Raw genomic sequence first — 13759 nt, forward strand, 5'->3', positions numbered from 1 at the left:
GATACCGCCTTTCCCCTTACCGTCACCCCTCCCCGTCCCTGTCCTCACGGTCGTCAGTGCAGCGGTGGAGGCACACAGACGGCAGTCATTCTGCCGACCTCATTGGGTCTGTAGGCAGTGCAACCCTCTTGTGGGCTGACCTTCACGGGGCGCTGTGGTTCCCCCCTTCACTGTAGACTGCATTGCCATTGCTGATCAGTGTAAATTGTTGTTACGGGAGGGCACTACCGCACCGTTTCTCCGGTACGTAGGCGCTTCTCCCGGTGGTCCGCACTGTTGCCTGGCAAACGTTCTCTGCGAGCCAGACGGTGGCGCTGTGAGCAGCGTGCGTGTGCGAACGATCGAGCGCGATGGCACACGCGTGTCAGATTCACCCCGTACCCCCGCCGTGTCCCGGGCCGAGCGGGGCTGCTCAGCCGTGAGGGCCCGTCCCTCTCGCCCTGGGGCCGGAGAGAGGCATTCCCCACCCTGGTGACACCCACTCCCCAGTTTTAGCGAGAGCGAGTCAAACGGTGCAGTCCGGAAGCGCTTCTGATGTCGCTGCCGGTAAACGCTGAAGGCGTTGTTTTGCAGGCCGCTCGTCAAAATATCTGATCGCTGGCCAGCTTTTTTTGCGTGAGCCGGGTATGTCCTGGGGTTGACGTCACGCAGAGAGTTTGCTCTCCAAACAGAGAGCTCTATTATACAGTGGTGTGAAAAAGTGTTTGCCCCCTTCCTGATTTCTTATTTTTTTGCATGTTTGTCACACTTAAATGTTTCAGATCATCAAACAAATTTAAATATTAGTCAAAGACAACACAAAATGCAGGTTTTTATTATTAAGGTAGAAAAAAAATCCAAACCTACATGGCCCTGTGTGAAAAAGTGATTGCCCCCCCTGTTAAAACATAACTTAACTGTGGTTTATCAAACCTGAGTTCAATTTCTCTAGCCACACCCAGGCCTGATTACTGCCACACCTGTTCTCAATCAAGAAATCACTTAAATAGGACCTGCCTGACAAAGTGAAGTAGACCAAATGATCCTCAAAAGCTAGACATCAATCCGGAGAGCTAAAGAAATTCAGGAACAAATGAGAAAGAAAGTAATTGAGATCTATCAGTCTGGAAAAGGTTATAAAGCCATTTCTAAAGCTTTGGGAATCCAGCAAACCACAGTGAGAGCCATTATGCACAAATGGCGAAAACATGGAACAGTGGTGAACCTTCCCAGGAGTGGCCGGCCGGCCTAAATTACCCCAAGAGCGCAGCGACGACTCATCCAAGAGGTCACAAAAGACCCCACAACAACATCCAAAGAACTGCAGGCCTCACTTGCCTGAGTTAAGGTCAGTGTTCATGACTCCACCATAAGAAAGAGACTGGGCAAAAATGGCCTGCATGGCAGAGTTCCAAGACGAAAACCAAATTTTGCCAGAAAACATCTTGATGTTCCCCAAGACTTTTGGGAAAATACTCTGTGGTCTGACGAGACAAAAGTTGAACTTTTTGGAAGGTATGTGTCCCATTACATCTGGCGTAAAAGTAACACCGCATTTCAGAAAAAGAACATCATACCAACAGCAAAATATGGTGGTGGTAGTGTGATGGTCTGGGGCTGTTTTGCTGCTTCAGGACCTGGAAGACATGCTGTGATAAATGGAACCATGAATTGTGCTGTCTACCAAAAAATCCTGAAGGAGAATGTCCGGCCATCTGTTTGTGACCTCAAGCTGAAACGAACTTGGGTTCTGCAACAGGACAATGATCCAAAACACACCAGCAAGTCCACCTCTGAATGGCTGAAGAAAAACAAAATGAAGACTTTGGAGTGACCTAGTCAAAGTCCTGACCTGAATCCTATTGAGATGCTGTGGCATGACCTTAAAAAGGTGGTTCATGCTCGAAAACCCTCCAATGTGGCTGAATTACAACAATTCTGCAAAGGTGAGTGGGCCAAAATTCCTCCACAGCGCTGCAAGAGACTCATCGCAAACACTTGATTGCAGTTTTTGCTGCTAAAGGGTGGCCCAGCCAGTTATTGGGTTTAGGGGGCAATCACTTTTTCACACGGGGCCATGTACGTTTGGATTCTTAATAAAAACCTTCATTTAAAAACTGCATTTTGTGTTTACTTGTGTTGTCTTTGACTAATATTTAAATTTGTTTGATGATCTGAAACATTTAAGTGTGACAAACATGCAAAAAAATCATGCAAAAATAGAAATCAGGACTTTTTCACACCACTATATGTTCCACATCCAATTGGCCCCCTCTGTCTGTGTGCTGCAGGGGTGGACCTGGACTCTGCGCTCATCCCAGACAGTCAGGGGCTCTCTGGTCCAGATTCAACCACCGCCAACAGGCTTCCTCATGAGGAGCTACGCAAGAGCCTGTGAAGAATTCCACACACCTGTTCCATCTGTTCTCGTTGGCAAGATTTTCAAAATTAATGACCACCCAGGTGATGCGTCTCGGCCAATCAGAATGGCGTATTTGCCCTAGGTGGTCGGTTATTTTTCCGTGCTGTGGTATAAAGGCACATTAACACTTCTCTCAGGCCCAGATGAGAAGACACTTCAGCCTTGAGTGCAATTGTCTATACCATCTGTTGACAATGCCAATTCAAGAAAAATTAGATGAAATAAAAAAGTTTTTTGGGTAAACCTCTTGGTGTCTAAGTGCTGTCGTTCTTTGGGATTTGGGATTTTCTCTTTTGATGTGTTGCTGAGTGCCAGGCGTTGCATCTTTTGTGGAATTTGCGAGCACCTCGATGCATTTGACATGTACATGGCAGCCTGCCTGTGTGAGCAGAGTGCACTGTGTGTGTGTGAGAGAGAGAGAGAGAGAATGTGTGTGTGTGTGTTTGTGTATTTAACCCTTTCAGGACTAAGAGCGCCATTTGCACCTATGCGTAACTACCATAAATCCCAAAGGTATAAGGTGCCCGTAATATATTGTTTTGGGCGCCTATTAAAAAACCCTTCTAAATTTTCTAGACTTTTTCAATTTTCTCAACCAAAGCGAAGTCACTGGAAGTGATGACCTAGGGGAATCAGTTTGTAGCCAATCAGACTTTCAGTGGCTGTTTTGTGGGAATTTGACAGGGACGGTACATAACGCACCCCTGAAACGACCTGCCGTTACACTCGTCTTTCGTCTATTTTGTTTTGTGGCTAAAATGCATAAGCATCCTGATCTTCTACACCGACACCTTTTCTAGAAAATAAAAACAAATATATATATATATTTTTTTAAAGATCTAATTTCTGCATTTTCAAAATTTTGGATTGTGTACAGTATGTGACCTTTTTCGACCTCTGTGAGTTTGACCTCTAGTGTAATTAATGGCACATTTCATTTAGTTTCATTTCCTGCTAGAAGTCTGCCGTATTCTTGGCAGGGTGCTCTCACATTCCTAAAGTGTCTTGTGTGAAGTCTCTGCCGTCGTGGTGCTGTCGGAAACGTGTGACTTGCCCTGTAAACGTCCCGGTCATATACGAGCCCTGCTCTCTACAAACGTCAGAGTGCCGGGTGCTCTGATATAAAAAATAGGGAATCCAGTCTCACCGCAGTATAAAGGGGGTAAAAGGGACTGAAAGGTCTTGTGGAAATAATGGGACTTTGACTTTGCTCTCCGCTGTGAATTGTGTGGTCTCTGCTCTTTAAGCACCTGTGTGAAAAGGCCACAGAGCAGTGGAGGGGGGCGAATGGGGGGTGGGTGGGGTGGCAGGGAAGTGCTCTGCATGCAAAATTTATTTGGGAATCACAGTTTTACTTTGTTTTATTTATTAGATTTACAGGTTTGAGTGGAATGCGCCCTGATAAAAATGTCTTTCATCCCCGACATGCCTGTGCTTTTATAAAAAGAACAAAGAGTGCAGTGGGGAGCCTGTTTTATAACCAGGAGCCTGAAAACCATCTCAAAACTGAATAGGACCATAAAAGGAACTGTGGAGTAGTCAAATTTTGAAAATGGGAATATGAAATTCTCCTCTGGACGTGGTAGCCGGATTATATCTTGATTGACTGTGACCTAATAATGGCTAAACCATCCTCCGGAGTGAGAAATTGACTGTTGAAGAAAGCCGGAAATGACAACTGGCTTTAGAGAAAGGCAAATGTGTATTCATGTCTCATGCAGCGAAACACTGCAGAAAATTTTGTCTTTGGTGATAATTCTGGAGGGGTGCTTCCTTTTATTAAAGTGCGGCTTTCAAATCACAGAAAAAAGTATTGTAGTTCTTACTGATAAAAACATATTCATCGTTAAATATTGAGCCTGGGCCCGCTGAAGTGTGCAATACGGTACTGCTCAGTTGGTATCATGAAGATGTACGCGCTGTCTCTGTGCACTTCCTGTGTTCTCCAGAGGCAGAATGGTGAGTGATTGGCATTTATATCGCACCTTTATCCAAAGTGCCAGGTTAGGTGTCTTGCTCAGGGATACCTCGACACACCCAGAGCGGGATCGAACCAGCGCCCTTCTGAGTGCCTGACGACTGCTCTTGCCTCCTGAGCCAAAGCTGCTGCTCTTGGTTGATATTGTGAATACGTGACCGCTGTCTCTGTGCACTTCCTGTCTTCCCCAGAGACAGAAGCTGCTGCAGGAGCTGGGGGGTCAGCACATTCCCTTCCTCTCCCCCACAGACACTGGATTCCAGCAGCTGGTGAGTGGGGCCCCTCCGGGTCTACGGTCCTGGCCCATTCCAGTCCGTGTCAACAATCTCTTGTCATTGCTCGTCACGCTCGTGTTATCATCTGCCTCAGACTGTCATTCATCCCGCTACAGACTGTGTCATTCATCCCCACAGACTGTGTCATTCATCCCCAAAGACTGTCATTCATCTCCAAATACTGTCATTACCTCGCTACAGACTGTGTCATTCATCCCCACAGACTGTCATTCATCCCCACAGACTGTCATTCATCTCCACAGACTGTCATTCATCCCCATAGACTGTGTCATTCATCCCTACAGACTGTGTCATTCATCCCTACAGACTGTGTCATTCATCCCCACAGACTGTGTCATTCATCCCCAAATACTGTCATTACCTCGCTACAGACTGTGTCATTCATCCCCACAGACTGTCATTCATCCCCACAGACTGTCATTCATCCCCACAGACTGTCATTCATCCCCACAGACTGTCATTCATCTCCACAGACTGTCATTCATCCCCATAGACTGTGTCATTCATCCCTACAGACTGTGTCATTCATCTCTACAGACTGTGTCATTCATCCCCACAGACTGTGTCATTCATCCCCACAGACTGTCATTCATCCCCATCGACTGTGTCATTCATCCCCACAGACTGTGTCATTACCTGCTACATCCTGTGTCATTACCAACTATGGACTATGGAGTTTTTACCTACTACATGTCGTGTCTTTACCTGCTGCAGACTGTCATTATCCACTGAATGCTGTCATTTACCTGTGACAATCTTGATCGCCTGCTGGAGCTATGATTCATCTGACACAGTAATCTGTGATCAAATGCTACAGTCCACAAATAGTCATCCGATGCTGTATATGTCTTATGCCTACACTGTAGGGAATGAGCAGATTGGGCTTGCAACTGGCCCTCAAACAGACATTCTGTTACCTCTTAGCCTTTTTCACAAAGGCTTTGTATTGAATGTATTATTTCTTGTTTTGCCTGTACATTTTGAATTTACATTGAATTGCTGGGAAAGACCCGCTGTTCCTATAACACGCCATCTGGGTGGTGGTGGTGTCAGCACGAGGCAGTAAGTTGTGTATAGCATAACGTAACCATATCATGACAAGAACAGGCCACTCAGCCCAGCAATGCTCACCTTTTCCTACCCTGACAGTGTACCTACGGGCTCAGTGTGCCTAAAAGCAGTGATGTGCCTTGGCTTCTCTCCGCAGTGGGAGTCAAGTTACTCTGGCCTGGCCCTGCGGCAGGCCGAGTCCCTGCCCTCCGACCTGCACGAGCGCGTGCGCTCCGCCCTGCGCTCCCTGCAGCGCCGCGGCTGCCTGTTCCGGGACCTGGTGCGCATCCGGGGGAGGGACGTGTTCACCGCCGTGTCCCGCGCCCTGGTGGGCCGGCCCGGCGACACCTACCGCTACCTGGGCACGCGGCTCTTCGCCCTGCCGTGGCACGAGGAGGAGCGGGACGGGGGCGCCGCGGACGTCTGCTGCGACCGCGAGCTGAGCGACGCCTGCCGGGCCCTCTGGGAGCTCAACCAGTTCTTCTGCCAGGACGTGGAGCGCAGGGAGGCGGCGGGGGGCCAGGGGGGCAGTGATGACCCGCCCAAGGGCCAGGGGGGTAGCGAGGACCTGCCCGAGGGCCAGGGGGTAAGCGATGACCCGCTCGAGGGCCAGGGGGGCAGCGATGACCCGCCCGGCGGCCAAGGCAGCTCCGAGCCGGACGCCTTGGGGACCGGCCTCGCGGACCCCCGGTTCAACATCACCCTGCTGAACTACATGGATCCGGCTGCGATGAAGGACCTGAAGGAGGAGCCGTACTACGGCATGGGCAAGATGGCGGTCAGCTGGCACCATGACGAGAACCTGGTGCCACAGTCCCCCGTGGCCGTCTACAACTGCAGCAGCCCGGACGAGAAAGGTAGGGGAGACGTGCCGAGAAAAAAAACACATGACCCCGGGAAAGTTACAGGCCTGGTGCACCTTCATGACCAGTTTTTCGGGCACTTTTCCTCTGTGGTAGCTTTGCCATTGCAAACCTAGCCTAGTGCTGTGGTGTTCAACTGGTAACTGGAGAGTTGCTGGTTCGATCCCCTGGTTGGTATATAGGGATGCTGACCTGCATCTGGAGAGATGAAATTGGATCCCTAAACTTAAACCTAAATGAAAAAAGAGCCCTGCCGGTAGGCCCTTGAGTATGGCCCTTAACCCAAAAAACACAAATCCTGTGCTCTCCCTTTCCCCACTTGCAACTCTCTACAGCATGAATTTACAAAAATAGGGTAGATCTGTGCTAATATCCACAAAACTGGTGACCTCATTGGAGGACTGCTATGTGACTGGCCGGCTGCCTTGTTGCCGCCCCAGGGAAGCTGGGAGTTTCTGTAGTTCTGTCCAATCATTTCCCCATTACCGACCAAAATTCTACCAAGGATTGGAGGAGACAGCCAATCAGAGCACGTGTCTATTATCAGAAGTGGCAGGACATAGCCAAGTAGAGCGTGTATCATGAACAAGAACTGAAGATGTAGCCAATCAAGGCATGTGTCCCGACCACAAATTGTCTGTTTCACTCTTTACTGTAGATTGGTTGTATTGTAATGTCAATTTAAACGTGCACTACCACATTGGTTCTCCAGTGCAAACTTCAGCAGACAGATTGTGAATCCAAAATTAGTGAATATATTTCTGAGGGATATGCTTGTAAACATCTTCAAATTTCATTCTGAGAAGTTGGTTGCATTTTCTGCTTTTCTCAAACCAAAACACATTCAATGATATTGAGGTCAGCCCTCGTGAGTTCGACCCTCACACAGAGCCCTTCACGGAAGATTACCTGTATTGCCATTGCACGTCAATGTATACAGGAAGAAAACTACCAGGTTTGTTATCCACTGCAAATTTGGGAAGACTTGTTGTGAGTACAATTGTGAGTGTTATGCTCGTGAATTTCAGCCTTAGAAGTTGGTTGCATTTACTACTTTTTTAGTCATCCCAGACACATTCAATGTTGTTTAGGTCGGCATTCTGGGGGAGCTAGTTCATTGTTCTGAGAAAAACAGCTGCTCGATCATTTTTGGAGGGTACTTTGGGGTCCTATGACAGGGTGGTCTTTGACTTTTTCACAGGACTGTATGAGAACCCAACCACTTTCTATGGCCACAAGTCGTTCCTGAATCAGAATCATGAAACACGGGACGTGATGGTAAACTGTCGGTTGTGCCAATGGATGGTATTCACATGAGGTTTGCCTTGATGTTGAGAGTGGTGTGGGAGCTGTATCTCAGACATGGGAAGGATGTAAATTTCGGGACACATCGTCAGTAGTGTACCTTTGAATCAGGGGGTGTTTCGGCCTTTCAACACTCGCCACCCTCATCAAAAGTGCTACAGGGATCAAGCCTGAGCTTATGTCCCATGCACAATCATGAGAATTGCCTGGTTGTTTAAATGGCACAGCCCACGGGACTATGCAAGGCAGGGGGCGTCCTCTGCCCTGATTCAAGCCTAAAGCTGATACCTTGTTCACCCTCCTCCTGGAGGGTTCTGACCTGGGTTCTCAAGTGGGGTGTGGGGTTGGTGTTCTTTGAGCCCAGCAAGGGTCTTTCCGCTTGATCCATATCCACTGGCTGCTTCTTTCGGCCGCTTCAGAGACTGATCTAATTATCTGTCGCAGAGCCTGTTCCAAGGTCTTTCAGCAGCCTGATGATGGAAGAAGCCACAAAACCACTGCATCCCTCTTCAACCGGATAGACTTTCGCATTCCATCCTCGTTGTTGAGCATCTGCTGCCAGTTCTGTGTAGCGCAGTTTCTTGAGCTCATAGGCCTCTTCGGTTGAATTCTCCCATGGGACTGTGAGCTCTGCGATGTAAACAGACTTCAGTGAAGGGAACCAGAGTACCAAGTCTAGCCTAAGGGTGGTGGCTGTAATCTCAGGTGGAAAGATCAGTTGCTGGCCAATATCGACTAGCATCTTCCAACCCCGGGCATTGGCTAGCTGTCCAGCTTCTGGTTTGGTAGGGGGGTGGTTGGGCTTTTTCTGTCCCTCTCGGATGAATGATGGTGCCGTGATGGAATTGGTTGCTCTCAGGGGCAAGGAGTTGGTGGTATTCCTCTTGCTCTCAAAATCTTCTGCCAGACTCTTAAGGACCTGGTTGTGCCTCCAGGTGTAGCGGCCTTGTGTGAGGCTGGTCTTACAACCGGTCAAGATGTGTTTGAGAGTTGCTGGAGTTGGGCAGAGAGCACAGGTTGGGTCCTCGCCATACCACTAGTGGAGGTTTTTTGGAGATGGGAGCACATCATAGGTAGCTCTGATGATGAAGCTGATGTTGCTTGCCTCCATTTCCCAGAGCTCCCTCCAGCTGAGCTTTCTCCTCTCCAGGCCTGCCCACCTCATCCATTGTCCCTGCTTGGCAAGAGAGATGGCCTCGCGCTTCTTTCAGCCTCCTCCCGACGGCGAACCTCCTCGACCACCATTTTCCTCCTCTCTAATGTTGAGGCCTAACGCCAAGTTGGTTTACTTGCTGCAAGGCCAAAGCCTCCTGTTCCCAGCTGGACATGCCCCACGATGTCGTTGTGCCTCAGGGCTGACGTAGCATGCTGCACCGCATCGGATGGTGTCCATTTCTGTCCAGTTAACAGGGGTGGTGCAGCATTGCTGATGGTCTGGTCTCTGGGGTCCTTCAAAGTCATCTGGAGTCTTACTTTAGAGCACTTGTACTCTTCGGTGAGGCTTGTGAATGGCAGTTCAAGGACCCCTTTGCCGTAGAGGCTGATGTTAGTCAGACAGCGTGGGACCCCAAGCCATTTCTTCGTGTAAGAAGTCATGGTTCGCTCCATCTTCTCCACAGTTGTTATTGGGACCTCGTAGATAGTGAGTGGCCACATTACCCGAGGGAGAAGTCCAAATTGCAGGCACCAGAGCTTAAGCTTCCCTGGCAGTTGGGTCTTGTTGATGTTTTCCCGACTGTTGGTGATGTCCTGCCTTAGTTGCTGCACTTGGTCTTTGTCCCTGAGGCTTGTGTTATACCATCTGCCCAGGCTTTTGACAGGTTGCTCAGACACCGTTGGTATTGGGTCGTCACCAATGCAGAACTTCACGTTTTTAAGCTCTCCCTTGACTATTGAGATGCTTTCTGACTTGTTCGGCTTGATTTTCATCCGGGCCCACTTGATGTTCTCCTGCAGTTTTGCAAGTAGCCGCCTGGTGCATGCTGCAGTAGTGGTCAGAGTGGTCATGTCATCCATGTATGCTTTGATAGGTGGAAGGCGGATCCCGTTCTTAGTTCACTCACCCCCCACCACCCATCTTGAGGCTCTGATGATGACCTCCATGGTCATTGTGAAGGCCAAGGGTGAGATGGTACAGCCTGCCATGATGCCTACTTCTACGCGCTGCCATGATGTTGCAAAGTCGGCTGTTTTAAAGCACAGTTGCAGTTTGCAGTTAAAAAAACACTTTTTCTGAGATTAGGTCTTATTCCCACAAAATTGATGACCTCTTTGCTTTTCCTGTTGTACTTCTGCCTCGTTGGCGCAGTTGGCAGCGCGTCAGTCTCATAATCTGAAGGTCTTGAGTTCAACCCTCACACGGGGCACTGTGGTTTTTGTCTTTTACACCCTTCACGGAAGATTACCTGTATTGCCATTGCACGTCAATATATACTAGAAGAGAAACACCAGGTTTGTTCTCCACTGCTAATGTGGGAAGACTTGTTGTGAGTAAAATTGTGAGCCTTATGCTCGTGAATTTCAGCCTTGGAAGTAGGTTGCATTTCCTGCTTTTTTTGAACCAAGTCATCCAAGACACATTCAATGTTGTTTAGGTCGGCACTCTGGGGTAGCCAGTTCATTGTTCTGAGAAAAACAGCTGCTCGATCATTTTTGCAGGGTACTTTGGGGTCCTATGACAGGGTGGTCTGTGACTTTTTCACAGGACTGTATGAGAGCCCAACCACTTTCTACGGCCACAAGTCGTTCCTGAGCATATTTGCAGTTAAGAAAACAGTTTTTCTGAGATTAGTTCTTATTCCCTAAAAATGGATGACCTCATTGCTTTTTGTAATGTCCATCTGCCTTGTTGGCTCGGTTGGCAGCGCGTCAGTCTCATAATCTGATGGTCCTGAGTTTGACCCTCACACAGGGCCCTGTGGTTGTATTGCCATTGCATTACATTACATTACATTAAATTAATGGCATTTGGCAGACGCTCTTATCCAGAGCGACATACAACAAAGTGCATACCCATAACCAGGGATAAGTGCGCTGAAAGACCCTAGAGGGAAGTACAATTTCAACTGCTACCTGTACAACAAAGATAAGGACCAGGGTTTTTTTTTTTTTTACGAACAAATAAACAAACAACACACAAAGCAAAAGTGACCAAACTTAACTATCCAAATACTGCTCACCTAGCCAACTCGAAATACCGATACACAAAGTAAATCACAAAAACAACAATTAAGGTTCACAGGGAGGTAGGGAGGGACGGGGAGAGGTGCTGCTTGAATAGGTGCGTCTTCAGTTTGCGCTTGAAGGTGGGGAGAGATTCTACAGTTCTGACCTCAACGGGGGGTTCGTTCCACCGCCGTGGAGCCAGAACAGACAGTAGTCGTGAGTGTCCGTCTGCCTTGTTGGCGCAGTTGGCAGCGCGTCAGTCTCATAATCTGAAGGTCGTGAGTTCAACCCTCACACGGGGCACTGTGGTTTTTGTCTTTTACACCCTTCACGGAAGATTACCTGTATTGCCATTGCAAGTCAATGTATACTAGAAGAGAAACACCAGGTTTGTTCTCCACTGCAAATTTGGGCAGACATATTGTGAGTACAATCGTGAGTGTTTTGCTGTGAAGTTCTTCAAATTTAAGCCCTCATCCACTGGAAATTTGGGCAGACATGCTGATTTGTGAGTCTTATGCTTGTTAAGTTCTTCAAATTTCAGCCTTAGAATTTGGTTGCATTTGCTGCTTTTTTCGATCCAAGTCATCCCAAACCCATTCAATGTTGTTTAGGTCGGCACTCTGGGGTAGCCTGTTAATTGTTCTGAGAAAAACAGCTGCTTGTTCATTTTTGGGGAGAACTTTGGGGTCTTATGAACGGGTGGTCTTTGACTTTTTCTCAGGACTGTATGAGAGCCCAACCACTTTCTACAGCCACAAGTCGTTCCTGAGCATATTTGCAGTTAAAAAAAACACTTTTTCTGAGATTAGGTCTTATTCCCTCAAAATGGATGACCTCATTGCTTTTTGTAATGTCCATCTGCCTCGTTGGCGCAGTTGGCAGCGCGTCAGTCTCATAATCTGAAGGTCGTGAGTTCAACCCTCACACGGGGCACTGTGGTTTTTGTCTTTTACACCCTTCACGGAAGATTACCTGTGTTGCCATTGCATTACATTACATTACATTAATGGCATTTGGCAGACGCTCTTATCCAGAGCGATGTACAACAAAGTGCATACCCATAACCACGGATAAGTGCGCTGAAAGACCCTAGAGGGAAGTACAATTTCAACTGCTACCTGTACAACAAAGATAAGGACCAGGGTTTTTTTTTTTTTTTTTTAAACGAACAAATAAACAAACAACGCACAAAGCAAAAGTGACCAAACTTAACTATCCAAATACTGCTTACCTAGCCAACTAAAATTACCATTACACAAAGTAAATCACAAAGACAACAATTTAGGTTCACAGGGAGGTAGGGAGGGTCGGGGAGAGGTGCTGCTTGAAGAGGTGTGTCTTCAGTTTGCACTTGAAGGTGGGGAGAGATTCTACAGTTCTGACCTCAACGGGGAGTTTGTTCCACCACCGTGGAGCCAGAACAGACAGTAGTCGTGAGCGTGAGGTATACATTGCATGTCAATGTGTACTAGAAGAGAAACACCAGGTTTGTTCTCCACTACTAATGTGGGAAGACTTGTTGTGAGTAAAATTGTGAGCCTTATGCTTGTGAATTTCAGCCTTGGAAGTAGGTTGCATTTCCTGCTTTTTTTGAGCCAAGTCATCCAAGACACATTCAATGTTGTTTAGGTCGGCACTCTGGGGTAGCCAGTTCATTGTTCTGAGAAAAACAGCTGCTCGATCATTTTTGCAGGGTACTTTTGGGTCCTATGACAGGGTGGTCTGTGACTTTTTCACAGGACTGTATGAGAGCCCAACCACTTTCTACGACCACAAGTCGTTCTTGAGCATATTTGCAGTTAAGAAAACACTTTTTCTGAGATTAGGTCTTATTCCCTCAAAATGGATGACCTCATTGATTTTTGTAATGCCCATCTGCCTCGTTGGCGCAGTTGGCAGCGTGTCAGTCTCATAATCTGAAGGTCGTGAGTTCGACCCTCACACGGGGCACTGTGGTTTTTGTCTTTTACACCCTTCACGGAAGATTACCTGTATTGCCATTGCAAGTCAATGTATACTAGAAGAGAAACACCAGGTTTGTTCTCCACTGCAAATTTGGGCAGACATATTGTGAGTACAATCGTGAGTGTTATGCTGTGAAGTTCTTCAAATTTAAGCCCTTATCCACTGGAAATTTGGGCAGACATGCTGATTTGTGAGTCTTATGCTTGTTAAGTTCTTCAAATTTCAGCCTTAGAGTTTGGTTGCATTTGCTGCTTTTTTCGATCCAAGTCATCCCAAACCCATTCAATGTTGTTTAGGTCGGCACTCTGGGGTAGCCTGTTAATTGTTCTGAGAAAAACAGCTGCTTGTTCATTTTTGGGGAGAACTTTGGGGTCTTATGAACGGGTGGTCTTTGACTTTTTCTCAGGACTGTATGAGAGCCCAACCACTTTCTACGACCACAAGTCGTTCCTGAGCATATTTGCCGTTAAGAAAACACTTTTTCTGAGATTAGGTCTTATTCCCTCAAAATGGATTACCTCATTGCTCTTTGTAATGTCCATCTGCCTCGTTGGCGCAGTTGGCAGCGTGTCAGTCTCATAATCTGAAGGTCGTGAGTTTGACCCTCACACGGGGCACTGTAGTTTTTGTCTTTTACACCCTTCACGGAAGATTACCTGTGTTGCCATTGCATTACATTACATTAAATTAATGGCATTTGGCAGACGCTCTTATCCAGAGCGATGTACAACAA

The 13759-nt window shown here is 47.5% G+C and overlaps 1 protein-coding gene and 5 non-coding genes across 6 annotated transcripts in view; all 6 read left to right on the top strand.

The window, feature by feature from the left end:
* fto (FTO alpha-ketoglutarate dependent dioxygenase) overlaps positions 1 to 13759 on the top strand; it is a 127096-nt gene that overhangs the window by 15632 nt on the left and 97705 nt on the right. Inside the window, exons 2-3 of the mRNA XM_061246228.1 lie at positions 4571 to 4648; positions 5883 to 6582. Of these exons, the coding sequence (XP_061102212.1) occupies positions 4571 to 4648; positions 5883 to 6582 (778 nt within the window). The remainder of the gene's footprint in view (positions 1 to 4570; positions 4649 to 5882; positions 6583 to 13759) is intronic.
* On the top strand, positions 10187 to 10259 carry trnam-cau (transfer RNA methionine (anticodon CAU)). The gene has a single exon. It is a non-coding gene; the product is annotated as a tRNA-Met (tRNA).
* trnam-cau (transfer RNA methionine (anticodon CAU)) lies at positions 11289 to 11361 on the top strand. Its single transcript has one exon. It is a non-coding gene; the product is annotated as a tRNA-Met (tRNA).
* trnam-cau (transfer RNA methionine (anticodon CAU)) lies at positions 11922 to 11994 on the top strand. The gene has a single exon. It is a non-coding gene; the product is annotated as a tRNA-Met (tRNA).
* On the top strand, positions 12939 to 13011 carry trnam-cau (transfer RNA methionine (anticodon CAU)). Its single transcript has one exon. It is a non-coding gene; the product is annotated as a tRNA-Met (tRNA).
* Positions 13571 to 13643, top strand: trnam-cau (transfer RNA methionine (anticodon CAU)). Its single transcript has one exon. It is a non-coding gene; the product is annotated as a tRNA-Met (tRNA).

This window comes from Conger conger, chromosome 6 (genome assembly GCF_963514075.1).
Source record: "Conger conger chromosome 6, fConCon1.1, whole genome shotgun sequence".
Classification (NCBI taxonomy): domain Eukaryota; kingdom Metazoa; phylum Chordata; class Actinopteri; order Anguilliformes; family Congridae; genus Conger; species Conger conger.